The 27,830-nt window shown below is 42.1% G+C and overlaps 1 protein-coding gene and 1 long non-coding RNA gene across 2 annotated transcripts in view; one reads left to right on the top strand and one right to left on the bottom strand.

Annotated features, from left to right (window-relative positions):
- The window catches only part of opcml (opioid binding protein/cell adhesion molecule-like), a 217,827-nt gene that overhangs the window by 107,700 nt on the left and 82,297 nt on the right, over positions 1-27,830 (bottom strand). Inside the window, exon 2 of the mRNA XM_026329262.2 lies at positions 9,637-9,872. Within this exon, the coding sequence (XP_026185047.1) occupies positions 9,637-9,872 (236 nt within the window). The remainder of the gene's footprint in view (positions 1-9,636; positions 9,873-27,830) is intronic.
- LOC113143559 (uncharacterized) lies at positions 8,136-22,706 on the top strand. The gene is made up of 3 exons (XR_003297044.1): positions 8,136-8,190; positions 8,279-8,380; positions 22,513-22,706. It is a non-coding gene; the product is annotated as an uncharacterized LOC113143559 (long non-coding RNA).

Genomic DNA, 27,830 nt, shown 5'->3' with positions numbered 1-27,830 from the left:
CAAAACATTTTGTGACTATTGGTGTGAGGGCCACTGGTTGGTTGTCATTAAGGCAGGCAGTGTTTGACTTTTTAGGCACTGGGTTGATAGTGGCACTCTTCAAACAGGTGGGTACAATTCTCTGTGTGATCAAGATGATGAGATTTTAGACTCAGTTGATTAACAAATTTAGCAGTTCTTTTGTACAGAAACAGGCTGAAATTCAGAAACCATACCAGTTAAGTGCATAATTTTTATATGATCCTTCATGGTGATCTCAGGTGATCGGTGCTCTGAAACAGTGATAAAGAATAAAATAAAAAGGATTCTATTGCTGACAATTTATTCACTTTAAAATGACACTCTACACTGTGGTGTTTAACACCCATGGATGTCAAAAAACTACCATGAGCAATTGCTGTAAAAACTAACTCCAGTTTATTTTAATTAAACAAACACCAAGGTAATATCCCAGTCTGTGTCTGAGGCCAAATTGCTTAAGAACTAATTTTATGTGTCACCACTGACTGATATTTACTGAAGGAAGATCAAGATTGGCACCTGTAACAGTGTTACAGTTGAACAGGTAGGGTGTATTTATATGTACATTGTAACAATAGTGCTACAAATTATCCTTGAGGAATGAGATAAAATGTATAATATATTTAATACTATTATTTAACATCTCCATAACTTTATCACTTTTAAAATGGCAGGTTTCATTTTCTAAGCATTGGCAGCAGCTCTGCTTAAATGAGCAAAGGAAAAAAAAGTTAATTGATGTTCTGCTGTGCTATGACTGAGACTAAATTAGCCATATTGATAACTTTGCTTAACAAATCACATTTGTCCATTGAGTTAATGATCCAGCTTCGACAGCAACTCAATGTTATAACCAGACTTGCTTAGATGAAATTACTTTACTACAGTAGTTATAGGAGGTAATGACTTTTCCCATGTGCTCAAAGGCACCAAATTAAATGCAACATTACAGTGCACTGAGCTCAGTAAGTACCCAGCAATGTAGAGTGTTAAAGTAAGAAACATCCCTCATTTATTTCAGTGTTGACAGTATGCATTTATTGCAATTACTGGGCATGAATTCCTATAGAAGCATATGTTTTGACCACAAGGTCATTGTATATCCAATTACACCAGCTGTTCCTTCTTCTTATAGGCACAGCACACTATGTGCAAAAAGGTTAGATGAAGAGCAATACTGACTGGAGGAGTGAGGCAATTCATCTTGTTCCTCTCAACAACCCACAATATCTGACATATAACAAAAAAAAATTGTGCCATTGGTGCACATACAGTAACATATCACATGGACAGTAGAGAACAAACAAATATCTAAACAGATATCTAAAATATCCAAAATATCTAAAAATAATATTGTTTTTTTGGAGGTTCACTTAATGCATCATTATCCAGCATCGAATCTGTAGCTGGACTTTCAATATCTCAGAACTGAGTCATGTTATTATTTATTTGCAGCATTCAAAAATAATAAAATAAAACAAAACATTCCTTCTGTGTGCTTCTGATTCAGACTGTACCCTGGAATGTTTCATCATCTTAAAGCGATTAATGTGTAATTAGTATCCTATAGGCATTGATTTTACAAAACTATGAGAGGTTGAATAGGAACATAATACCCTTGTCAGCACATACACATTACAAATGGGGGCATGTTAATTTTTTACAGCAGCTTGTATGACAAAAATAAACTATACAAATGTGATTATATTTGGAGGAAACAACCTTTATTGGTTTGGGTTTAGCTAGGATAAAGCTACAGCACAAGGCAAAATACAGGGTCCTTCTTCAGTGACCTGCTCAGTCTGTCATCATGAAAGGTATCAGTGAACAATGGATGAGACAGAGAAAGAGAGCAGACTGCATGGTGTGAACACCGCATGTACTTCCTGTGCTTAGAGTTTGAACCAGCATGCAGTGAAGTCAGGGGCAAAACTTCAGATGTTACAGGCCGGCTGGGACACAAAAAGGCATGTGCAAAAAACAAAAATGTTATCTGCTAGCTGAAGCCATGTCTTGGTGTTATTTCTAGTAAACATTATGACAATAACAAGGTATATTCGTGTTTCTTAGGAACAGCAACTTAGATCTAGGTGAACAACAAAATAGTTCAAAAGCAGAACTACCCCTTGTCTTAACACAAGATACACAAGTTTCAGAGACTGTCCATAAGGGGGAAGTAATAAAGCTCCATGCTCATTAAAGGAACAGAACCAAAGTCCATAAAGATCACAATGTAACAACCACTTGTGGTTGATTCAGAGTCTTTGCTTCTCTGCCACTTCTGCTCCCTGAAACCCCTACACTATGCATTGCAAAGTAATGCAAGATATTATTCTTTGTTGTAGTGTGACTTAACTGAAATCAGCCCACTCCCTATGTGCAGTGGCCATGAAAGTGGATGCCCTATATTCCTGCGGGGATCAGCTGACAAGGTCAGTGAGCTGATTGATGTTAGCCTCCAGAGTCCTATGTGTACAGGTTCAACACCAATCTCCATTTCGGAGGTGTCAGAGAAGAGAGCGCCTGTGGGGACGAAAAGAACCACCCACATTCCCTATGGACTTCCTAATGTGTCTTTGCCATGAAGGTGGCAGTGCTGCATTCATTTGGAACTCCAGGGTGTGACATACATATGTTCTTGCAACACAAAACGCACAAAGTTTGGATAATAAGTGGTATCACTGTATGTTAACACATATTTATTAAGTGAGTAATAAACTGTGTCCCTGTACCCAGTTAAATAGCAGAACCGCCTACTACTCTTGCATTATAATACAGTACAAAAGGTATAGGAATCAATTATTATACTTGGCCTCTTTCCAGTTTCACCACCTTGTAATGTCAGAAAAACAATAGTGCAGTCAGGGTTCACAGAGATATCAGTGACAAAGCCTTGAAAAGCTACTCATATGTCTTCAAATGAAAGCATCACTGTTTTTTATTTGAAAACATGAGAGAAATGAGAAATAGATTTTACAGTTGCTTTACCCGTTTTTTTATTAGCTTTGATTAAAAATGTATTCCCAAAAATGCTGTTTTATTTCTTTATTTTTTTACAGCCCAGTTGATGATGAATTCAATATATACACCTATGCATAAGTCTGTTGTGAAGAGATAATAACCTATTGTACGTTTACTTGGTAACAGCTATTCACCATTTTGAATATTTGCTGAAGAGTGACAAAAGGAAACCAGACAATGTTTATGTTGTCAGGATTTTGGCAATCTAACCTGACATAGGTGTATTTTTCCAAAACTTCAATGACTTTGAATTCTCAGAGATAATGAGTTTTATAAGTTGTTTAAAAATGCAACTCTCTCTCTCTCTCTATAAAAAAAAAAAAAAAAAAAATTTCCCTTCTCACCCCTATGGGTGGTGTGTGTGTGTCTTCCTCAATCTCGGGTCCTCTACCAGAGGCCTGGGAGTTTGAGGGTTCTTCGCAGTATCTTAGCTGTTCCTAGCACTACGCTCTTCTGGACTGAGATCTCTGATGTTGTTCCTGGGATCTGTTGGAGCCACTCTCCCAGTTTGGGGGTCACAGCCCCGAGGGTGCTGATTACCACAGGGACCACTGTTGCCTTCACCTTCCACATCTTTTCTAGCTCTTCTTTAAGCCCTTGGTATTTCTCCAGCTTCTCATGTTCCTTCTTTCTGATGTTGCTGTCACTTGGGATCGCTACATCTACCACTACGGCTTTCTTCTGCTGTTTGTCCACCACTATTATGTCTGTCTGGTTGGTTAGCCATCACCAGTCTGTCTGTTTGTCAGTCTTTATCTGGAAGTCCCACAGGATCTTAGCTCGGTCATTCTCCACCACCTGTGGAGGTGTGTCCCATTTTGACCTTGTGACCTCCAGCCCATACTCGGCACAGATGTTCCTGTACACTATGCCGGCCACTTGGTTATGGCGTTCCATGTACGCTCTGCCTGCTAGCATCTTACAACCTGCTGTTATGTGCTGGATTGTCTCAGGGGCATCTTTGCACAGCCTGCACCTGGGGTCCTGCCTGGTGTGGTAGACCCCGGCCTCTATCGATCTTGTGCTCAGGGCCTGTTCTTGTGCTGCTACGATCAGTGCCTCTGAGCTGTCTTTCAGTCCAGCTTTTTCCAGCCAGGACTTTTCGATATCAGCCACTTCTTGTATCTGTCGGTGGTACATGCCGGGGTTTGTCCTGCCATGATGGTTCTTGCTCTTCTTCCTCTGCATCGGGTTTCTGTTACCTGAGATATTTACTACGTATTCCATCGCTTGGGGCCATCTTCCTGATGTACTCATGGATCTTTGCTGTTTCATCTCAGATGATGGCTCTGATGGTCACCAGTCTTCAGCCTCCTTCCTTCCTCTTAGTGTACAGTCTCAGGGTGCTGGATTTGGGGTGAAACCCTCCATGCATTGTGAGGAGCTTCCTTGTCTTGACATCAGTGGCTTCTATGTCCTCTTTTGGCCAGCTTATTATGCCAGCGGGGTATCTCATGGCAGGCAGGGTGTAGGTGTTGATGGCTTGGACCTTGTTCTTCCCATTTTGCTGACTTCTTAGGACTTGTCTTAATCTCTGTAGGTATTTGGCTGTGGCGACTTTCTTTGTGGCTTCTTCTAGGTTCCCATTTGCCTGTGGGATTCCAAGGTACTTGTAGCTTCCCTCAACATCCACTATGCTGCCTTCTTAAAGTTCAACTCCTTCAGTCCTGACAACCTTCCTTCCCTTCCCAGAAAGGAATAGGTAACGTAATAGCCCCGTTAGCTGGTGTGGAGCCACCGAGCTCAGGGTCTGTTAGCGGTCCAAGGGCAGCTCCGGAGCAGCCCGGAGAATTAGCCTGGGTGACGGTCCAAAGGAAACATACTCCTAAGCAGAAGCCCACGGCTCATCACCTGCCTGTTCATGTTTCTAATAGATTTTCCCCGCTCAGCGACACACCCGCTGAGAAACCGACTCTGATAATTGGCGATTCCATAGTCAGGAACGTGAAGCTAGAGACACCAGCGACCATAGTCAAATGTATTCCTGGGGCCAGAGCGGGCGACATCGAGTCAAATCTGAAGCTGCTGGCTAAGGCTAATCGTAAATATGGGAAAATTGTTATTCACGTCGGCAGCAATGACACCCGATTACGCCAATCGGAGGTCACTAAAATTAATGTTGAGTCGGTGTGTAACTTTGCTAAATTAATGTCGGACTCCGTAGTTTTCTCTGGACCCCTCCCCAATCTGACCAGCGATGACATGTTTAGCCGCATGTCATCGTTCCGTCGCTGGCTGTCTAGGAGGTGTCCAGCAAACGATGTGGGCTTCATAGACAATTGGGCCACTTTCTGGGGAAAACCCGGTCTGATAGCGAGAGATGGCATCCATCCCACTTTGAATGGTGCAGCTCTCATCTCTAGGAATTTGGCCGAGTTTCTTAGCCGACCTAAAGCCTGACAATCCAGGGTGGGGACCGGGATGCAGAGACTCAGTCTAAAACGCTTCTCTGCAGTTTCCTTAGAGCCGCCGCCCCCTTCAAACCACATAGAGACTGTGTCTGCCCCTCGAACATATAAATCAAACAAATCAGAATCACTTACACAGGAATGAACTATTTGAAGATTTCCAATCAGGATTTAGAGCACATCATAGTACAGAAACAGCACTGTTGAAAGTTACCAACGATCTTCTCTTAGCCTCAGATAATGGACTTGTTTCGATACTTGTCCTCCTAGACCTTAGTGCAGCATTCGACACCATTGACCACAACATCTTATTACAGAGACTGGAGCATGTGATTGGTATCAGAGGAACAGCGTTAAAGTGGTTCCAATCCTATTTATCGGACAGATTCCAGTTTGTTCATGTCCATGATGAACCTTCCACACGGACAAAAGTTAGTTATGGAGTTCCACAAGGTTCTGTGCTAGGACCGATTCTGTTCACCCTGTACATGCTTCCTTTAGGATATATCATTAGGAAGCACTCTATTAATTACCACTGCTATGCGGATGACACTCAGTTATATCTATCTATTAAACCTGTTAACACAAACCAGTTAACCAGACTTCAAGCCTGTCTAACTGACATAAAGGCCTGGATGACCAGTAACTTTTTACTTTTAAACTCGGAGAAAACAGAAGTCATTATATTTGGGCCTAAAAATCTCAGAAATAACTTTTCTAAAATTATAGCTACTCTAGATGGCATAGCCCTGGCCTCCAGCACTACTGTAAAAAACCTTGGAGTTATTTTTGACCAGGACATGTCCTTTAACTCACACATAAAACAAATTTCTAGAACTGCATTCTTTCACCTGCGCAACATTTCCAAAATTAGGAACATCCTGTCTCAAAATGATGCAGAAAAACTAGTCCATGTATTTGTTTCCTCAAGGCTAGATTACTGTAACTCATTACTATCTGGATGTCCTAATATCTTAATAAAAAGCCTCCAATTAATCCAGAATGCCGCAGCCAGAGTCCTGACAGGAACTAGCAAGAGATATCATATTTCTCCTATATTGGCTTCTCTTCATTGGCTCCCTGTAAAATATAGAATAGAATTGAAAATCCTTCTTCTCACATACAAATCCCTTCATAATCAAGCTCCTTCATACCTTAAAGACCTCATAGTACCATATTATCCCAATAGACCACTTCGCTCTCAGAGTGCAGGCCTACTTGTGGTTCCCAGAGTTCTCAAAAGCAGAATGGGAGGCAGAGCCTTTAGCTATCAAGCTCCTCTCCTGTGGAACCAGCTCTCAGCCTGGGTTCAGGAGGCAGACACTCTCTGTACTTTTAAGGCTAGACTTAAAACCTTCCTCTTTGACAAAGCATATAGTTAGGGCTGGCTTCAGGCAACCCTGAACCATCCCTTAGTTAGTTATGCTGCTATAGGCCTAGACTGCCCGAGGACCATCGGTGCACTGAGCTCCCCCCCCCCCCCTTCTCTCCCACCTCATGTATATTCCACCATTGAATGTTACTAACCTTGTGCTCTCTCTCTCCCCTAGTTTGTGCTCTCTCCCTCCCTCTCTCTCTCTCTCTCTCTCTCTCTCTGTACCTTCTGCAGGTGTCCCTGGTCCTGGAGCTGTTTATCGCTGATGTGCAGTTACTGGCCCCACCAACTTGCAGTGTCTATTTGTTGTTTATTGTTGCTGTTCTTTTCTCTCTGCTCTATCCACTCACCCCAACCGGTCGAGGCAGATGGCCGCCCAAACTGAGCCCGGTTCTGCTGGAGGTTTTTTTCTTCCGTTAAAGGGAGTTTTTTCCTCTCCACTGTCGCCAAGTGCTTGCTCATAAGGGAATTGTTGGGTTTTTAGTTTTAGTTTTTGTAAAGTCCCTTGAGATGATTTGTATTGTGATTTGGCGCTATACAAATAAAATTGAATTGAATTGAATTGAATAAGGACACAAGGGGAGCAAAACATCAACTACTGGTACATAAAGCAATAAAGCAGTCACTAGAGACTGTAAGACCAGACAGACCAACCTGTGCACTGCCTACCACTCAATGCCTCACACATGGAACCTGGAATGCCTGGAGCTATACAACATCAACAGGACTCTAAGAACCTTCATAAGAAACTCAATGGGACTGTGGAAAACAACCCTAGTGGCCAGCCTCAAGCACAAGTCTCCATCAACTGACAGTCATACAAGTGTAGTTGCTCTCACATGCACACTGACTGTGGGAGCAGGTGCATCCCTCCTTTGGTGTGAACACAGAGCACAACCAGCACTTTCTTGCTGTATCAAAGACCAGCATTGGCCATTCCACGGATCTTATGTCTGCTTTTAGTTTTAAGTGAGAGCTTGGAAGCTTTTGGATGGTTGGGTTATTTGAGGTCAGGAAAGAAGAAAGATAAAATCCATGGTAAAGTATAAATAGGGCCACCCAGAGAAGATCCACTCTTTTAATAAATCATATTCAGTGCATACAAACCATACAGTCATCTTCAAACAAGACATAAATGCAAAGCCTAAATGAAAAAATAAATAAATCATAAGTAAATGATTCATGAAGAGAATATATATACAACCCTGTGCTGCTGCCCACCAATTTCAACTGACTGATAACAGCAAATCCAACCTCCACCTGTGGGGGGGGGCGATAATGTCCCAAAAGGCATTTAGTGCTTCAACAGAAGAAGAAGCAGAAGCAGTCAGAAGAAGAAGAAGCGTTGCCTCCGACATCCATAAGGTATATTAATTAGAACGCACACTTTTTTGTAATCTGTAATAAATGAATTTAGTCACCTCACACATTTTCACTCTAATTTCCTCTCTAGGTTGTCTGTTTTCAGAATCTTCTCTCTGTCTGAAGATTCTGTGGCAGGCTAACACTGGCAGCTAGCAGAATGCGAGTTGAAGCCAGTCCAGAAAGCTAACCAGTAAGTAAATTAATGCTGTAATATTAATTTTAGGTAGTGTCGGCCATAATGTTATCATGTGTTTTTAGTATGATTTTTAAACAGTTGAGAGAGTAGCGTTAGCAGACGCTGACAATGTCTATGAGCTATTTTAGTCAATGTGCGTGCTGACCACGGTGGTTGTCAATTTACAGACACAAACAGCTACAATAAATCAAGCTGTTTTAAAAATTATGAAACGTGTTTTTTCAAAATATTGTGTGTTTCTCAAAATTGAGGTAAAAGTGTTTGATGTATATTGTCCTTCTAATGGAAAAGAGTCGAGGAACATGCATCGACAGCCACGAGCTGAACTCAGTCTGAGTTACCACTCAGAGACCCAGTTTGGTGTGCCACCCCAAGATTTTCTCTGGCCCCCCTTGGGCCAACCCTGTGAAAATTTTCTGGGGGCGCCACTGCTATTGGTTGACTGAAACCATAGCCTGATGTTTTACAGTATTAACTGAATGTTGCAATATCAATTATACAGCATGAAAAATATTCCATAGTATTTCATATCCATAGTACTTTCATGAATGGTAATTGGTAGCTGTGATGTCTTTGAAAATGAAAAAAAGAGTTTAAAGACAAACATTCTATTCTTTTTGGGTTTTTTTTTTTGTTGTTGTTGATACAGACACATATCAAATCACTTCAGTTCCCAGATGCATCAAAGGAAATGTCTTTTTTTATATAGTGTGATTCAACATGAAGATTCTGACACACCTACAAAATCAAAAATTTTAATTATATGTCGATTCAGTACAGCCACATGATCCTGAGCTCAAAGCCAAACCCAGAGCGGTGGTGCTAATTGTTTGTGGAAACTCAGTCTGAAGGAAATTGATTCCATCATACAAGATAAACAAAAGTCTCAGGGCTGACAGTTGATGTAGTAGAATTTTGCAATGAAACTGAGTCAGGATATTTTTCAACATACTCTGCCTTAAATCAATATCTATCAGCAACCTAAAATGAAATCAAGATTGGTTTCATCACCAGGTGTAATGCTTGCTGAATCTATTTACACCCTCCTAAAAGAGAAGAAGGAAGGTTTCGTATTTGATTCGGTGAAGACTCCAACTCCAAATTACAATGCTCCTCCCAGAACAATGAACAGCCAAACTAGCAAAGAAACCAACAGACAAGACAGTTCCAGCATTGATCTCATTTGACACTTTGATCAATTGTTCTAGCCAAATATGGTGACACAAGGTCAGAAAAGGTCAGCATCTTACCTTGAACAATGAGATGCACTTTTGTGGATTTTGGTTTCCTGTTTGTGAGGATTGAGCAGACATAGGGCCCCTCGTCATGGACATCAACATTTTGGATCTTGATACTGTACTCTGTGACTGCTGTGTTTTCCATCAGGATGACACGAGGATCTAGAGACCACTTCTCATTCCCTGCGAATAGAATGGTGGTGCGATTCAGCCATGCCACCCGTGATACTTTACTGTCCACATTGCACCTGACAGAAGGAAAAAGAGAATAAAACACACACAAACACACATACATGTTAGAGATATAGGTAAACCCACATGAGTAAACCCACGCAAGCATGGGGAGAACATGCAAACTCCACACAGAAAGGCCGGGTTACAAACCCACGACCTTCTTGCTGTGAGGCAACAGTGCTAACCACCATGCTGCCCCCCTTATTTCAGTGACTTAAAAATTTTAGTTTTTCACTAACCGTGCATAAATGCTGTTTTCTCAAAAATATAATCATGTATAAACATGCTCCTCACATATTATTGTAGCCCAGTTTGGGCTAATTACAGTTAATGATCTGTTAATGAGTAGTTCTAGTAGCTCATAGTAGATGAGTTACTATGGAACAGGCTGTGAAATACTATATCAATGAATCAGTAGTTAATTATTAGTTCATAAGTATTTGAAAACGGAATAAAGAGCACCTTGTTAAGCTGTTCCTGATCACCTCTGCTACTGTGTGGCAGAAACTGTAGTAACCACTCATTCATACTTAAACTCATGTCACTCTTTCTGTACACCCTCAAGGAAACGCATCACACTGAGTACCTATGTATGAGTTACTTCATGATTACCTCACCATTACTTACTTCTTTTGTGCACCCTCAAGTAAAGTGACACATCATCCTGGGTGTTTACTTGGTAGTTCCTCATCACTTCCTAATTCCTACACCATCACTTACCTATTTTGTGCACTTTTAAGTGACACATGTTATGGCCTAGGCCATATATTGTTTCATTTGCCTGTGTTTTTGTGTGAGAGTGAGTACTCTGTATTCTGAAAGTTGCTGTGTGTTGTGTGTAAAATTAGGTTGCCCTATTTGATTCCTGTTCCAGGAAGAGATGGACATCAGCCATTTGTTCTGCAGAACTTACAACCATCCAATGTCAGTTTTGTTACATAGCACCTTAGAGTAATATATAATCTTCTTGTTTTTCCAAGTTACAACTGAGTATGCAAATTTTAGTTTAAGTAACGGGGAGAAAGCAAACCTGTTTTTATGTTGCACACTTTTCCCCCTAGACAAGGGTGTAACATTAAATTGGGGCGGTCATCCATCCATTTCTTCTACAGTGATTGGCAACTGGCTTCACTGTTACTTTTGGTTGGCAGTTTTTTCTTTGTATTGAGATTGGGAATATGGCATTTGAGATAAAAGTTGGAGAGATGCACAAAAGCTGATTTGTTTCTGATTGCTAATTTTTTTGATATTACAGTCCCACTGAATGCATGTAAGGCTGAGATTAAAACCATATTGTTAGGGAAGTTGGTGGAGAAGGTAGTGGTAAGTCCTACATCTCAGGTTGGTGATGCTCCTATAGGGTTGCGAGCAGAAGTGGGAGGAGTGGCTGCTACTGCTAACTGGGTCAGGTAGATGTGAGTAGACACATCAGATTTAAAGCTGGCCCTCTGCCTTAAAGAGGTGGATCTGGAAACTAAGAACTGTGAGGTTGAGCTCATGCACCTCTGTATAATCTCTGCCTTGGAGCTTGAAAATTCTACTAAACGTTTACCTTCCACTCCTATTAAGATGACTCCTCCAACTGCTCCTTCTGATTAGTTTGATATTAATAACATATTGCCTTAGTACCTCCGTTTAGGGAGCGTGAAGTAGATTCATATTTCAGTGCATTTGAATGCATTGCTGCAACGTTTAGGTGGCCAAAAGATTTGTGCAGTTTTCTTCTCCAGCGTAAGCTCATGGGAAAAACCCTGGAAGTGTGCTGGAGTTTCTCCATTGAAGACACTATGAATTCTGATGTTGTTAAGACCACAGTGTTGTGTGCCTATGAACTTGTTCCTGAGGCATATGGGCAAAAATATAGGTCCTGAGAAAAATTTGCCAACCAAACATATGTGGATTGTGTGCAAAAAGTCTACATTATTTGATAAGTGGTGCACAGCCAGTAAAGTGTCTAATTTTGATCAGCTTCGTGAGTTGTAGGAATTGTCTTCCAGAGAAAATAGTGGTATATTTGAATGAACAGAAGGTGGACTCTTTGACCAAGGCTGTTGTCCTAGCTAATGAATTTGTGTTGACACACTGAGTTGCTTTTCTGTCTGGGCGTTGGGAAAGTGCATTATCTGCCAGATCATAAAAAAAAAACAAAATGTGAAAAAAAGGTGTCATGAAAATCATGGTTCCTTTGAAAACAGGGAGTGCTTTTATTGCCATGAAGTAGGACGGCCTATAGCTAGTTGTCCTGTCAAAGGAAAGAAGGAGAGAAAGTTGAGAGTTTTTAGTTAGTAGTCCTGCATTACTTTCTCAGGATCTCACCATTACATTTATTTCAAATTCACAGTCAAAGAAAAATAATCCAGATATACAGATCTGTCAAAAATGTTGGTTGTATTAGGGTAATTGCCACACTATCACACTATTTTGAATTTTAATTTTGAACTGGCTTGAGAAAAGCCTTCACCTTCTACACACGTTTAACTTTAAATGAATACAATTTTCCCAGTTAACTCTAATGCTGTGTTGCTTCAGGTCACTATCATGATAAAAGATGAACTGTCACCTGGTCTCAGGTCACTGCACTCTGGAGCAGGTTTTCTTCAAAGACCTGCTGCTGAGAAGCCCCCCTCACAGCACAATGCAACCAGCACCATTTTAAGGTAATCAGTGTTACCAGCCTTCTGCAAAGGAGCCACTACTGAGAAAGATCTACAAGAATAAGAGGATTTCTGTGGCCAAGAAATACAAGGAATGGTTATTAGAACTATGGAAGTCTGTAATTTCTTCTGAGGAGCCCGAATCTGAGATTTTTGGTATCAGTCACTGTGTCTTTGTGTGAAGCAGGTAATTGGATGGTATCTGGATGTAATGTTCCCACCATGAAGCATGCGTGAGGAGGAGTGGTGGTTAAGATACATTTAAGCTGCATTCTGCAGTGACATGTCAGCCCATCTGGTTTGTGGTTAGTGGGACTATAATTAGTTTTAGAATGACCTAGAACACATCTCTGTGTTAATGCTATCTGACCAAGAATGAGAGTGATGCAGTGCTGCATCAGATGACCCGGCCTCCACTGACACCTGATCTAAGCCCAGCTGAGATGGTTTGGAATGAGTTGGACCAGAGAGTGAAAAAGGCAGTCAGCGAGTGCTCAGTATATGTGAGTAGGAGAATACTTAATGAAGCTGCTTGAGAGAATGCTGAGTGTACAAAGCTGTAATCAAAGCCTGATGTTACTGAAAAAGTCCTAGTAGCAGTGGCTGCACTCTGACATATAGAAAATTCTATAGGATATCAGGTGAATCAAAGGTGAGTTTAGAAGAACAGTATGTATTCACACAGTAAAAGAAAGAAGATAAGTACTCATACACACACACATAATACATACATAGTACAATCCCTATTAACGGTACATACACAAGACTAATGCTAAAACCAAACCTACACAATTGTAGAAGTTATTACAATATTATTTTTGTGACCCTGGCTTTCAGGAAAAAGCGGGTACAGAAGATGGATGAATGGACTAGCACAACAAGAAAACCCCTTCACAAACCTCAGCTGAAAGAGCACCCAACTTTGTATTTCCTGAGAATTGGAATAAAATAGGTCATAAAATGTAAATATAAAAGCTTATCTCATCCTGCTATTTCCCTGGCAGGTGCAGCAGGGGTGCTGTAGGATTTTGTTGAATGCATGCCAAGTCACTGCAAAGGAGAAAAGCCTGAAGGTGAAGGTGCAGCATAAAGGAAGCTTTTTCATTCATGTTATTAGTCTTCTCCTGTAGTTATTCTGTGAACATGGTGAGGCATGGAGAAGTTTGTTGAGAGGACATGCTGTGTCCAGCTTTGTCCTGGTTTACGTATATCAGTAATGGTGCACAATGGTAGCTGTTCAGTTCAGTCCTCCTCTGCTGGGTGCTTAGTCAGTCCTGTGGCGTAACCTGAGGTTAGGTGCAGGTTAGGGCACCATGTCAGTTACTAGTAGCTGTAAGAAGAGCATTTTTTCAGTGGGAAACTTATTCCCAGCTGATTGTGGGATTCAGGCCACTGACTGTCACGTGTGTCTTTGACCCTTAAATGGGAATTTGACCCACTTATCACTTACCTGGAGGTATTACTCTATTTATCCAGATATTATAAATTTAGTGTGATTTGTCAAGATTTAGGCATGGATCTCTTCAGTGTGAAGAATGGATCATGGTTTTGGTGCTCACAAGCAACAAAATACATCTGAAAAAACAGCAACAAATACAGAATGTAGAATTTCGAAGTGTCACTTTTTTAACCATGGTAAGTTTGTAGTGCCCTGCAGTGGCTTTGCGTCAGGAATGCAGTGGTTTTAATTTTGCACTATGCTAAAAAAATCCAACATGCAGTCCTTTCTGACACCAGGTGTTGCAAAACCTATTAGCCTGTTTATTGGTATGCAAATATACAGGTACTGCCTCAGATTAATAATTATAATCAGTTACTCCAAGTTTCATGTCGAGTCAAAAATCTATTAGACATGGAGTACAGCACCATAAGTTACTAAGTAGTAGTAAACACTATGTACAGTTTGCAGAATTTACAGTATTAAAGCATCTTTCATTTTATCAGCAAAAGTATTGTCAACTCTCCCAAATTACTATTTTATGGTCAACTTTTTCAATCACCCTCTGTCACCCTTATAAGAAACAGCAGCTGACTGTTGGGGACGATGGTGAAGGTAAAAAGCGTTGCGCTGTCAAAGCAGCAGCTTAAGTTCGATTCAAGATTTGAGTTTTGTTCAGGCAGTATGTCAGGGGTCAATTTTTAACATTAATTTTAACTTTAGCTACCCCGCCCCTTTTTTGTCACACGGCCGAACAATACATACCCAAATTACCCAAAAACTAGCTGTTGTCTTTACATTTTAAGGGTTATATTTATGACCTTGGTGTCGTTTAAAGCAAACACTTTCCAGTTTATTATTTCGCACTGTAAAATATGTAATATGACTCCCCTTCCCCCCGTAGCTTCGCCCACTGCATACCCAGCGTTGTCAGGGAAACATTCTGTAAGCCTGCGGGCCATCTAAATCCCCCCTGCCCTTTGCCCACAATAGTGTGACACATCGTTGGAAAGGGCTTTTCATTGGCTACAACATACGTCAGTCACACTTGATGTTTCAGTACATGTATGAACTAATACGACAGGAAAATTAAGAACTGGTGTTTTCCCAATATTTGTACTCTTGTTGAACATTAAGAAACTGTAGTCACTGTTATAATTCAATCCTTAATTGCTTTATACCATTTGAATCGTGAGACGTTCTGCTTTCATATGATATATAGTTACTTACTATACTTTATTCAAATTTGTCCGACGATCTTTGGTAATACATCTGGAAATCCATTTTTGGTCCCATGGCTTGGATAATTAACTAACTAATTTGAATGAAAAGTCCATTAAAAAACAATGCGGTGCATTAAAACCGTACAAGTGAGAGACTTTCTCATGCTTCAAAGAAGCTAACTCGTGCTCCAAAGGAATAAACTTGAGCTCCCAAGAAAGCTGTATTTTAACCTTGGACTGTATTACAAGGACATTAAAAGTTTGCTTGCCATTCGGCACAGTTATATAGTCTTGGAAAGACAGAATACAAAACTAAATTTGAATTTTTGTCATCTCTTTCGGTGTAGGGGATACACCAGCTTGGATCAGGTGATTACTTTTATCCACAAACAGTTACAGGAGTCTGGGCAGCTCTATGATTATAGATGGATGTACACAAAATGCAAGGAGCATGGAATGCACGTCAGGATAGAAGACATCTGCTTAATTCTAAGCGAACTAGACCTGAGGGGGGTTGAACTCTGAAAAAACAGACGTCTGCATCACCAGAGATATTTTGCTAAACAGCCAAATTGTTTTTGGCATTTGGACTCATATGACAAACTGAAACTGTTTGCTATGTGGACCCAAATGCAGAACGAACAGAGGTTTATTTCCTCCTGGGATTTCCAGGGCAAAATAAAATAAAAACGCCCCTCTCCGACGACGACGCTGTCGGTGGCGACTCTGCTGACCCGTAGAATCTGGCTGGGGAAGAGGAGGAGCAAGAGGAGAACCAGGCTGGGAGAGAGAGTGAGAGAGAGAGGAGAACAAGGCTGGGAGAGAGAGTGAGAGAGAGAGGTGGTCCAGGCTGGGGATGAGAGAGAGAGAGAGGGTCCAGGCTGGGGACGAGAGAGAGAGAGAGAGGGTCCAGGCTGGGGACGAGAGAGAGAGAGAGAGGGTCCAGGCTGGGAGAGAGAGAGAAAGAGAAAAGGCCTCAGGCTGAGGGGAAACAAAAGGCTCAGGCCGAGGAGGAAAACCGAGAGAAGGAGGCTCAGACTGAGGGAAACCGAGAGAAGGAGGCTCACACTGAGGGAAACCGAGAGAAGGAGGCTTAGGCTGAGGGAGAGAGGACAAAGAAGAAAAAACAAACTCGGACTGAGAAAAGGAAGAGATTGGACTGGGGCGAGTGGCGCCCTTGTCTGAAAAGGAAACGGAGCTTGGACTGAGGCGAGTGGCCTCCCGGTCCGGAGAATCGGGAGGAGCCGAGGGTGTGGAGAGCTGCATCACCAGTGAAGGGGACTGAAGAGCCGTGAGGCACTGGCTCCTGACGCCCTGGAAGGGGAGTTGCTGCTCCCTGCCTTCCTCCAGCAGAGCATGCAGGGAGGAGAAGAGCTGGGACGCCCTCCCAACACTCCTACTGGAGGTGTCGGGTGGCACGTGCAGCAGACCCCACTGCTGTTGGTCACACGCCATGAGTGCCAGCGAGTAGTCCGGGGCTAAACCCAAACAAAGCCAGAGGGCGGTGACGCTGTCCCTCAAACGCAGCTCGGGGAACATTTCTTCAGCTGGTCCTGCTGGGTCCGTCTTTGGCCAAAGCATTCTGTTATGTGGGTGGAAGATGGTGAGTGCGGAGGTGCTGGAGAGAAGGAGAGGCTGCAGGACTCAAATGCAGAACGAACAGAGGTTTATTTCCTCCTGGGATTTCCAGGGCAAAACAAAAATACAAAACACAAGAATACCAAATGAAACGGTAACAAGAGGAAGACCTAATGAGATGGTCGTCGTAAACTCAGCAAAGACTGAATGAGACGGTTGACAAAAACTATTCTAGGGAGAATAACTCTTGCTTCGGCAAACTGGTCACTATTCACTATTCACATGCTTCTTAGTTAGTTCCCCTTTCATCCTGTTTCTCAGGTTATCTGTGCATTTTTCTCTTAGTCTTTTAGTTTTTTTGTAGCATTTCTGTAGCATTTATGTTTACTGTTTGACCCTTTGTAGCATTTGTATTTATGTCTGTTTACACTGGAGTACCCCCCCTGTACCTAAACAAATTCCTTGTGTGTGTGTGTGTGTGTGCACTCACTTGGCAATAAAGCTCATTCTGATTCTGATTCTCTTCTATTCACATGCTTCGGTTGAGAACAAAGGAACAAGGGAGGTATATGTAGGGAGAACAGAAAAGGTGATTAGACACAGGTGAAAACAATTAACTCCAATACTAAAGTGAAGCTGCTGGGGACCCGTGCGAGGGAAAAGGAAGTCTCTTAGAAAATAAGAGTTCCCTGGCAGAAGTCCCAAAGGGGAATCATGACAAAGTATACATGACGGTTCTGCTATTGACAGCTACGTTTCCTCAGGAAGCAGTGCATGGAGTTCTACATCTCTCTGTTTGTTGATCTGAAGGACCGTGGTTTGTTCAACAGTGGATATTTGGATAAAAATCTAATTCAGTTCTGCTTCATGGGTATTGTCAAGGTAATCTGCAAATGTATTATCAGGTTTGCACTACACCAGTATTAAATTAAGGCCCACATAATATATCATAAATGCACTTACAATACAAATATTGTATGCCTCCCTTGATGTTTTGATCTGATTTTTTTATTGTCATGGCCATGGGGTAGTTAATTGTTAATAGTGCGTGTATATTAGATTATATGTTCAGTAATACATGATGAGATGGAGCTGCTTGACAGTAGCTAGGCAGACAGCAACATAAGCACTGTGACTTCTGAATAAAGATATATCCTTCGTCAAAAAACACCAATTGTGATAGTGATATTAGTTTGACTGTTCTCTTACTTTTTAATTTGCTTTTTCACCAGGATGAGTTATCTTTTACCTGTATGCCAAAAAGTATGAAAGTATGAAAAAGTAATACTTAAACATGAACACAAGACTTCCAGAGTCTTTATAGTAAATAAACAATATCTTTTTGAATGTGAGTAATGAAGTCTAACAATGTGGTCATCTGGTTCATATATTCTCAGCTCATCTCCCTGTAGAACAATGTTTCCTTAGAGACAAAATACGAAATGATAATTCAAAATTAACAGTTTATGACACTAATCAACTGTGTATAGTAGGAGCTCGTCAGCTAAATGCTTTAGCAGATTTATGTAATTATTTGCTGCAAAATGATCTTACAAACACCAGAAGAACCAAAACAACACATTTCACTTAATCTTAGTGGGTCTACAGATTTAGATGAATTTCAAGTTACTGATAATATTAATAATAATAATGAAAATTTCCACTGGTAATTGAATAAAATCTTACATATGAAGATGATAAAACTTAAATTATAGGAAAATAAAGCAAATATACAGTATCATATTTGCATGGTCGAGAAAGTAGGGCTCATTTTGCCTTACAACATTTTTTGCAAATTACAAAGTTGACAGTTTTCTATTATTGAGAAGCAAAGCAGAAAATTAGTCTATGGGGTACAAAGGTGAAACTTAAAAAACACATTGTAGCTTTTTCAGCCATTTTGGTTCCTTTTCACACCACACTGCAAAATGCACTCGTGACAACATCTGCTTCACTTGTTGGCCAGATGTGTTTTTGAACAGGTGAAACTAATTTCCCTAATAAACATAAAGCTACCTAACATCCCCATAGGCACTAAAGGAAACTAGACATCAAAATAAAAGTCCAACAGGAAACAAGGGCCGACTCCGGATGGCCCAAAAGTCCAAACACAGAGTCCAGGCTGGGTGGGAGGGAACTGGGTCGAAGTCCGGGGTTCTTCCCCCATAATGTTCCAAGAGGCTGGGTGGGCCGAGAGGTAAACCTGGCAGGCAGTTAAGTATCTGGGGCTGCCCCCCAGGTGCACAGAGTTCTGGGGCTGCTCAGGAGGTCGGCCCCTGAGGTGCACCGGAACTCGTGGTGGTTTTGAAGGACAGCCCCTTGGGTGAGGAGTGGTCCAGGGCAGACTCAGGTGAGATGCTGGCCAGAGACTGAGGTGAGAAGCAAGCCAGAGACTGAGACAAGGGGCTTGCTTGAGACTCAGGTGAAAAGCTGGACTTAAACTCAAGTGAGAGGCTGGCTGGAGGCTGAGGTGAGAGGCAGACCCACCATTCTGGCAAACAAGTCTCATAAGTCTTCCTCAGCAGTTTCATCCATATCAGAATCAGAATCAGAATGAGCTTTATTGCCAAGTGTGTGCACACACAAGGAATTTGTTTAGGTACAGGGGGGTACTCCAGTGCAAACAGACATAAATACAAATGCTACAAAGGGTCAAACAATAAACATAATGCTACAGAAATGCTACAAACTAAAGAAAAATGCACAGATAACCTGAAGACAGAATGAAAGGGGAACTAATTGGTGTGCAAAGAGCAAAAAGGTGCCAGTGTCATAGTGCAGGTGGTAGAAGGGAATGGTGGAGACCTATGAGTTTAAGAGTTGGATGGCCTGAGGGAAAAAGCTTCCTTTGTGCCGGGCTGTCTTGATGTTTGGAGCTCTGAAGCGCCGGCCAGAGGGTAAGAGCTGGAAGAGGTGGTGGCTCGGGTGGGTGGCATCCAGAGTGATTTTCTGAGCTCTTTTCCTCACTCTGGAGGTGAGGGTGGGTAGGGGAACACCGATGACCTTCTCTGCGGTCCGAACTGTCCTCTGGAGTCTTCAGATGTCTGATTTAGAGGTGGTGCTAAACCAGACAGTGATGGAGGAGCACAGGACAGACTCGATGACCGCTGAGTAGAACTGGGTCAGCAGCATCTGTGGGAGGTTTAACTTCTTCAGCTGGCGCAGGAAGTACAACCTCTGCTGGGCCTTTTTCACGTTGGAGTCGATGTGCAAGCTCCACTTCAGGTCCTGAGAGATGGTGGTGCCCAGGAACCTGAATGACTCCACTGATGCTACAGTGCTGTTCATGATGGTGAGAGGGGGGTGGATGGGGGCATTTCTCCTGAAGTCCACAACCATCTCCACTGTTTTGAGCGTGTTTAGCTCCAGGTTGTTGTGACTGCACCAGAGAGCCAGCTGCTCCACCTCCTGTCTGTATGCAGTCCTCACCGTCCTGGATGAGACCAATGACAGTGGTGTCATCTGCAAATTTCAGGAGTCTCACAGAGGAGTCACGGGAGGTGCAGTCGTTTGTGTAGAGGGGAGAGAACACACCCCTGGGGTGCGCCTGTGCTGGTGACGTAGGAGCCAGAAGTAAATTTCCCCATCCTCACTAGCTGTTGCCTATCTGTCAGGAAGCTTGTAATCCACTGACAGGTAGAGTCAGGAACGGAGAGCTGGGAGAGTTTATTCTGGAGGAGTGATGGAATGATGGTGTTGAACGCCGAGCTGAAGTCCACAAACAGAATCGTCACATAAGTCCCTGGTTTGTCCAGATGTTGCAGGATGTAGTGCAGCCCCATATTGACTGCATCATCCACGGACCGATTGGATCGGTAGGCAAACTTGCAGGGGGTCCAGGAAGGGTCCAGTGATGCTCTTCAGGTGGGCCAACACCAGTCTCTCAAAGGACTTCATGACCACAGATGTCAGAGCCACCGGTCTGTAGTCATTGAGTCCTGTGATTTTTGGCTTCTTGGGGATGGGAATGATGGTGGAGCGTTTGAAGCATACAGGGACTTCACACAGCCCCAGTGATCTGTTGAAGATCAGAGGGAAGATGGGAGCCAGCTGGTCAGCACAGGTTCTGAGGCATGTTGGTGAAACCCCATCTGGCCCTGGTGCTTTCTTTCTCTTCTACTTCCTGAAGAGCCGACACACATCGTCCACACTGGTCTGAAGTATAGGAGCGGGGGAGAGGGGGTTAATGGTTGAAGGTGTTAAAGATGTTAAGGGTTGCTCTGGAAGACAATCAGAGTCGGAGAGGGGTGATTTAAATCTGCAATAGAACTCATTCAGATCGTTCACCAGTGTTTGATTGCCTATTGAGGAGGGGGATGATGTCCTGTAGTTGGTTATTGTCCTCAGGCCTCTCCACACTGAAGTAGAGTCATTAGCTGTAAACTGGTTTTCCAGCTTTTTGGAGTAGCTCCTCTTAGCTGCTCTGATCTCCTATGATCTCTGTGTTCCTGGCCTGATTATACAAGACACGATCACCACTTCTGTAGGCATCTCCTTTGGCTTGACGAAGCTGTCTGAGTTTTCCAGAGAAACACGGTTTGTCATTGTTGTATGTTAAGAAGGTCTATGTGGGAATGAACATATCCTCACAGAAACTGATGTAAGATGTAACAGAGTCTGAGTTCGTCCAGGTTTGTGGCAGCAGCTTCAAAAACACTCCAGTCAGTGCATTCAAAGCAAGCTTGTAGCTCCTGCTCTGTTTCCCTGGTCTATCTCCTAACAGTTCTCACTACAGGCTTAGCAGATTTGGGCTTTTGCCTGTATGTTGGTATGAGGTGGACCAGACAGTGGTCAGAGAGTCCTAAAACTGCTCTGGGGACGGCGTGATATGCATCCTTTATTGTGGTGTAGCAGTGGTCCAGAGTATTCCCCTCTCTGGTGGGGCACTTGATGTGCTGCTTGAATTTGGGCAGTTCGTGGCTCAAGTGTGCTTTATTAAAGTCTCCGAGGATGATTAAAACAGAGTCCGGGTGCTGCTGCTCCGTGTTTGCGATCTCCTCAGCCAGCAGATGCAGCGCGTCGCACACGCACGCTTGCGGGGGAATGTAAACAATGATCAGAACGCACGAGGAAAACTCCCGCGGCGAGTAGAAGGGTTTACAGTTAATGAAAAGCGCTTCCAGATCAGGACAGCAGATCTTCTTCAACACTGTTACATCTGTACACCACCTCTCATTGATGTAAAAGCATGTCCCACCACCGCACGATTTCCCCGTTGCGTCTGACTTGCGGTCCGCTCTGATCAGCTGGAATCCGGGCAGATGGAGCGCGCTGTTTCAGGTCTCCGTGAAACACAGAGCAGCAGAGTTCGAAAAGTCCTTGTTTATCCGGGTTAGCAGGTGTATTTCGTCCATCTTGTTGGGTAGAGAGTGGAGGTTCGCCAGATGTATGCTGGGCAGTGCTGTCCTGAGGCCGCGCTCACGAAGTTTCACCAACGCACCAGCGCGCTTCCTGCGTTTGCGCTTTCTGAGAAGCGCAGCCGCTCCGCCAACTAAAACGCTCCACAAAACGTCCGAGTGTACAAAAATTGGAGGAAAAATATCCTGGGAGTGCTGCCGAATGCTTAGCAGTTCAGCCCGAGTGAAACTTAATAAGTTACAGAAACAAAGTGCAGGACAAACTAACAAAAATAACAAAACAACTGGAGAGCTCCAGACTGAGGCAGCTGTTCGCGGCGCCGTCTTGATGTGCTATATCCACATATTGCCCTGCAGTGCTTTTTATTTTGATTTTAAAGTTATTTTTTGCCTTTATTTGACAGGACAGTGGAGACAGGTGACAGGAAATGCAGGGAGGGAACAAGGGGAGACATGCAGAACACACAACGGCCAGGTCCAGGAGTCGAACCAACATCTCCGCATTTAAGCTTGTAATTCCTTCTCAGAATTGTCTGGTCGCAGTCTGGGCACACCTCATCCTCACACTGTTCCAAAAAATTTATCCAGAAAGCAGAGTACACCCTTATTGATACACCTTCACTGTCAACAGCTCTCTCATTTTGTAACTCCATTTTAAGATCAAAGTATGTCAGGTTCCAATGAAGACATTCACATTCACACATTCAGCACATCCTGAAGCACGTTGATTCATCTTAATTTCACATAGCGGACCTCTTTTTCAGATCTGTCTGGTGACAAAGGGATACTGTTTTGAAGATGCATGTCCATCTTTCAGTGTTGAATGCTGCAATTTTTGAAACAATTGGTCAAGGTCAAATTTGTTTGTATAGCACATAATACATGTATAATATTGAACAATAATAATAAACTGAATAAAAACATCTAAAATTAATAAAACAAAGGTAGCGCTCAACTTGTATTAAAACTGTTTCAGAACTCAGTCATTCCAATATTTAGGGGTAGATTGTTCCAAAGTCAAGGAGCAGAAGCAGCAAAGGCTCTGTCTCTTGTTTTTATGTCCAAGAGCAGATGGTTTGTTGACCTTAACGTTCTGGAAGGAAGGTCTAGAGACAACAGTTCTGTCAGGTACAAGGGGGGCATTTAAGCATTTAAAAACAATCAATAAAATCTTAAAATGAATCCTGTAGCTGACAGGGAGCCAGTGCAATGAGGCCAATATCGGTGAGATATGTTCATATTTCCTGGTACCTGTGAGCAGACAAGCAGCTGTGTTCTGGAGCATCTGAATCCCTAGGGACATTTGAAGTTTGCCCTTTTTCCATTTACTCTCAGCATGCCTACGTTTGCATCTGGGCGCACGAATGGTGTCACTGGCTCACGGCTCTGACGCAGGCTTGGAACGCTTTATTGTAAATGGTGCTACTAAGTCCAAAATAGTGACAGTCAATTCATCTGCGCTCAAGGAAAAAGAGTCAGACAGTACTACAGGAACAACAGTTTTAAAAGTCTCAGAAAACTGACCCTCAGTCAGCATGCGCCGACGGCGAGACATAGCACATGGTTTTTTCTTGGAGCAGGGCAGACTAAACGTAAACACGACTGGACAGGTCAGACATTTGTGTACTACATATCTCTTTGATGCAGACATCCAAACCGTGTGATAACACCAGGTCCAGGGTGTGTCCCTTTTTGTGGGTAGGACCAGTTACCCACTGTGTAAGCTTTAAAAGAATAAATAAGGTTTAAGAATTCCTTGAACAGTGGCTTTTGAGTCACAGCACACGTGAATGTGAAAACATCACCCACAATTAAAAAATGGTCAGTTCTCAAAATAATCCCTGTTAAAAAGTCAGAAAAGTCCTGAATAAAGTTTGAATTAAACCTGGGTGGGCAGTAAATAAGCGCGCACAATTGAGGCATAGTGAGTTATAACTGAAATAGTTGCAGCTCAAAATAGGAGAAAGTGCTTAATGGGGTTTGTCTGCAGTGGAAGCTGGATCTGAACACAGATGCTACTCCTCCACCTTTACCAGGGAATGCAAACATTTACCAACGAACTTAAATTACTCCATCAGTTTTAATTGTACAGATATATCATATAATGTAATATAATATATCATTTGAATCTGTAAAAGGTCTACTTTTATTGTATACACTCATAATAACAACAAAATGTTGGGCTTTTGTAAAATAAAGAAACCAGACAGGGTGCGCTCTCTGTCTTCTCTGTCTCTGTCATCCCTCTTCACAGACACGTAAATAAAACAACCTGAATCTCAGCGAATATTTGCCTCATAAAAATAGTCTTCTTTTAAATGAAACAATTCCAGTTGAAAACAAATTATCTCTTTTTATTTTATCCGTATGAACGTAAGGAGTGATAGTTTCTCGTGTCTCACCTTATTATAGCTAATGTGATCCTGCCTCACACTAAGCGCACTGTTCATATGGAAAGAGTCTGAGGTGAGCCAGGTAGTTCTGTACACGCCCCCGATAAATGACATAAAATGTCAACCTTCATCATAGAATTTACTCACTTTTTCTGCACTTTTGGGTGATGTCACGCTACGTGGGTGAAGAAGCGCTTCGGATGGTTCTGGACAGCGACGAAGAATTTACTCAGAGGAAAAACTCAACTCAGATGAGGAATGTTTGCATTCGCATTGTATTGCACTAATTCCCTCTCAGCCACATTCCTGACTGAAATACTCATTATGCAGCTCATTCTGTGGGTCTTTGTCTTCTCAGGTAAATCACATGATTATTCATGATCACCTTCCTGCATATGTCCTTTCTAAACAAAAAGTGTCTTAGAAAATTTAAATCAGTGAATTGTTTTCTGTGAATGAGTGAATAAGATGATTTTCACATCATTTTGAAGCAAACACTCCAGGCTACAAGATCCAGTTCTCAAAAGTCTTGTGAACCAATGTTCTGTATGTGTTTTATGGCCTTATGTATGACTGCCAACATCATCAAAAGGCATTGAATGAAAGACTTATGTGTGTCTGAGATGGCAGTGGGCTTGAGTGGCTGCTTGGTTTTCCTGTCCATTAAACATTACATAAAGAAATAAAAACAGACATAATTACATATTTAAATTTTTAGACATCATCTGAGGTAAACTATCATGTTTCATTTTCCTTTTGCAGTCCCAAAGTGCCCTCTTGTGGTGAAAGTTGCAGTTAATTTGCTTGCTGTCAATGCAAAGTGCAGAGTTTGTTTTTCGGTAGCATGAGAAAGTCTCTCCAATTTTTTTCCCCCTCTGATGTCCCTTTACAGGCTCCATAAGAATATATGAATCTAAATATCTGATCTTTTAAACAGACTGTAGCTTAAATGTAATTTTCTTAAAGGTTTATTGTATGCAGGGTCTCCAGTGTGGAAATAGCTTGTTACAATGGTTTTAGAAGGCATTGCATGTGTTTTAATGTTTTGCTATTGACGTATTATTCCAAGCATTTGGATCTTTACAACATCACCAAAAACTTAGGTTATTTAGGTTAGGTTACTTGTTATCGCCACCCCACCCTTCAGGGGGTATTGTAATTCACAGGCTGGGTAGTAACATTAGGTTCTCATATGGAAAAAAAGTGTACACACTTTAAAATTGTTCTCATTCATGATCATTTGTAAATGTTCCCACTCCTAATATATATATATATATATATATATATATATATGTCTTTATGTGTATATATATATATATATATATATACAGTGGGTACGGAAAGTATTCAGACCCCTTTAAATTTTTCACTCTTTGTGTCATTGCAGCCATTTGCCAAAATCAAAAAAGTTCATTTTATTTCTCATTAATGTACACTCAGCACCCCATCGTGACAGGAACAAACAGAAATGTAGAAATTTTTGCAAATTTATTAAGAAAGAAAAACTGAAATATCACATGGTCATAAGTATTCAGACCCTGTGCTCAGTATTGAGTAGAAGCACCCTTTTGAGCTAGTACAGCCATGAGTCTTCTTGGGAATGATGCAACAAGTGTTTCACACCTGGATTTGGGGATCCTCTGCCATTCTTCCTTGCAGATCCTCTCCAGTTCTGTCAGGTTGGATGGTGAACGTTGGTGGACAGCCATTTTCAGGTCTCTCCAGAGATGCTCAATTGGGTTTAGGTCAGGGCTCTGGCTGGGCCAGTCGAGAACGGTCACAGAGTTGTTCCGAAGCCACTCCTTTGTTATTTTAGCTGTGTGCTTAGGGTCATTGTCCTGTTGAAAGGTGAACCTTAGGCCCAGTCTGAGGTCCTGAGCACTCTGGAAGAGGTTTTCTTCCAGGATATCTCTGTACTTGGCCGCATTCATCTTTCCTTCAATTGCAACCAGTCGTCCTGTCCCTGCAGCTGAAAAACACCCCCACAACATGATGCTCCCACCACCATGTTTCACTTTAGGGATTGTATTGGGCAGGTGATGAGCAGTGCCTGGTTTTCTCCACACATACCACTTAGAATTAACGCCAAAAAGTTCAATCTTGGTCTCATCAGACCAGAGAATCTTATTTCTCATAGTCTGGGAGTCCTTCATGTGTTTTTTGGCAAACTCTATGCAGGCTTTCATGTGTCTTGCACTAAGGAGAGGCTTCCGTCGGGCCACTCTACCATAAAGCCCCGACTGGTGGAGGGCTGCAGTGATAGTTGACTTTGTGGAACTTTCTCCCATCTCCCTACAGCATCTCTGGAGCTCAGCCACAGTGATCTTTGGGTTCTTCTTTACCTCTCTCACCAAGGCTCTTCTCCCACGATTGCTCAGTTTGGCTGGACGGCCAGGTCTAGGAAGAGTTCTGGTCGTCCCAAACTTTTTCCATTTGAGGATTATGGAGGCCACTGTGCTCTTAGGAACCTTGAGTGCTGCAGAAATTCTTTTGTAACCTTGGCCAGATCTGTGCCTTGCCACAATTCTGTCTCTGAGCTCCTTGGGCAGTTCCTTCGACCTCATGATTCTCATTTGCTCTGACATGCACTGTGAGCTGTAAGGTCTTATATAGACAGGTGTGTGCCTTTCCTAATCAAGTCCAATCAGTTTAATTAAACACAGCTGGACTCCAATGAAGGAGCAGAACCATCTCCAGGAGGATCAGAAGAAATGGACAGCATGTGAGTTAAATATGAGTGTCACTGCAAAGGGTCTGAATACTTATGACCATGTGATATTTCAGTTTTTCTTTTTTAATAAATTTGCAAAAATTTCTACATTTCTGTTTTTTTCTGTCAAGATGGGGTGCTGAGTGTACATTAATGAGAAATAAAATGAACTTTTTGGATTTTGGCAAATGGCTGCAATGACACAAAGAGTGAAAAATTTAAAGGGGTCTGAATACTTTCCGTACCCACTGTATATATGTCTTGATGTGTATATATGTTTTCACATTTTAAAAACATTTCAGTGTGGGTGTGGGTGATTTTGTTGAGTATACATGTACAAACTGCCAAAATATCTGATATCCCAGCACAACAGTCAGTTTTCTGGCTATAGCTGAATTTTATATGCTTAATGATTTATTACATGCAGAGTCTCACACCTAAAAGTAACTAAATAATTCTTATATTAATCTTCAGATTTCAGCTTCAAACGAGATTGAACTCTGCACAGCATTATTCATTCAAAATATATAAGTCAGAATATTAACAACCAGCAAACAAACAATCAAACACATTCATTAGAACACATCTACATTTTCAGTTTAGTTGAACAATAAGGAGG

The sequence above is a fragment of the Mastacembelus armatus genome, chromosome 14 (assembly GCF_900324485.2).
Source record: "Mastacembelus armatus chromosome 14, fMasArm1.2, whole genome shotgun sequence".
NCBI classification, from domain to species: Eukaryota; Metazoa; Chordata; class Actinopteri; order Synbranchiformes; family Mastacembelidae; genus Mastacembelus; species Mastacembelus armatus.
The sequence above is the reverse complement of the archived record's forward strand: the minus strand, read 5'-3'. Positions and strand labels throughout refer to the sequence as shown.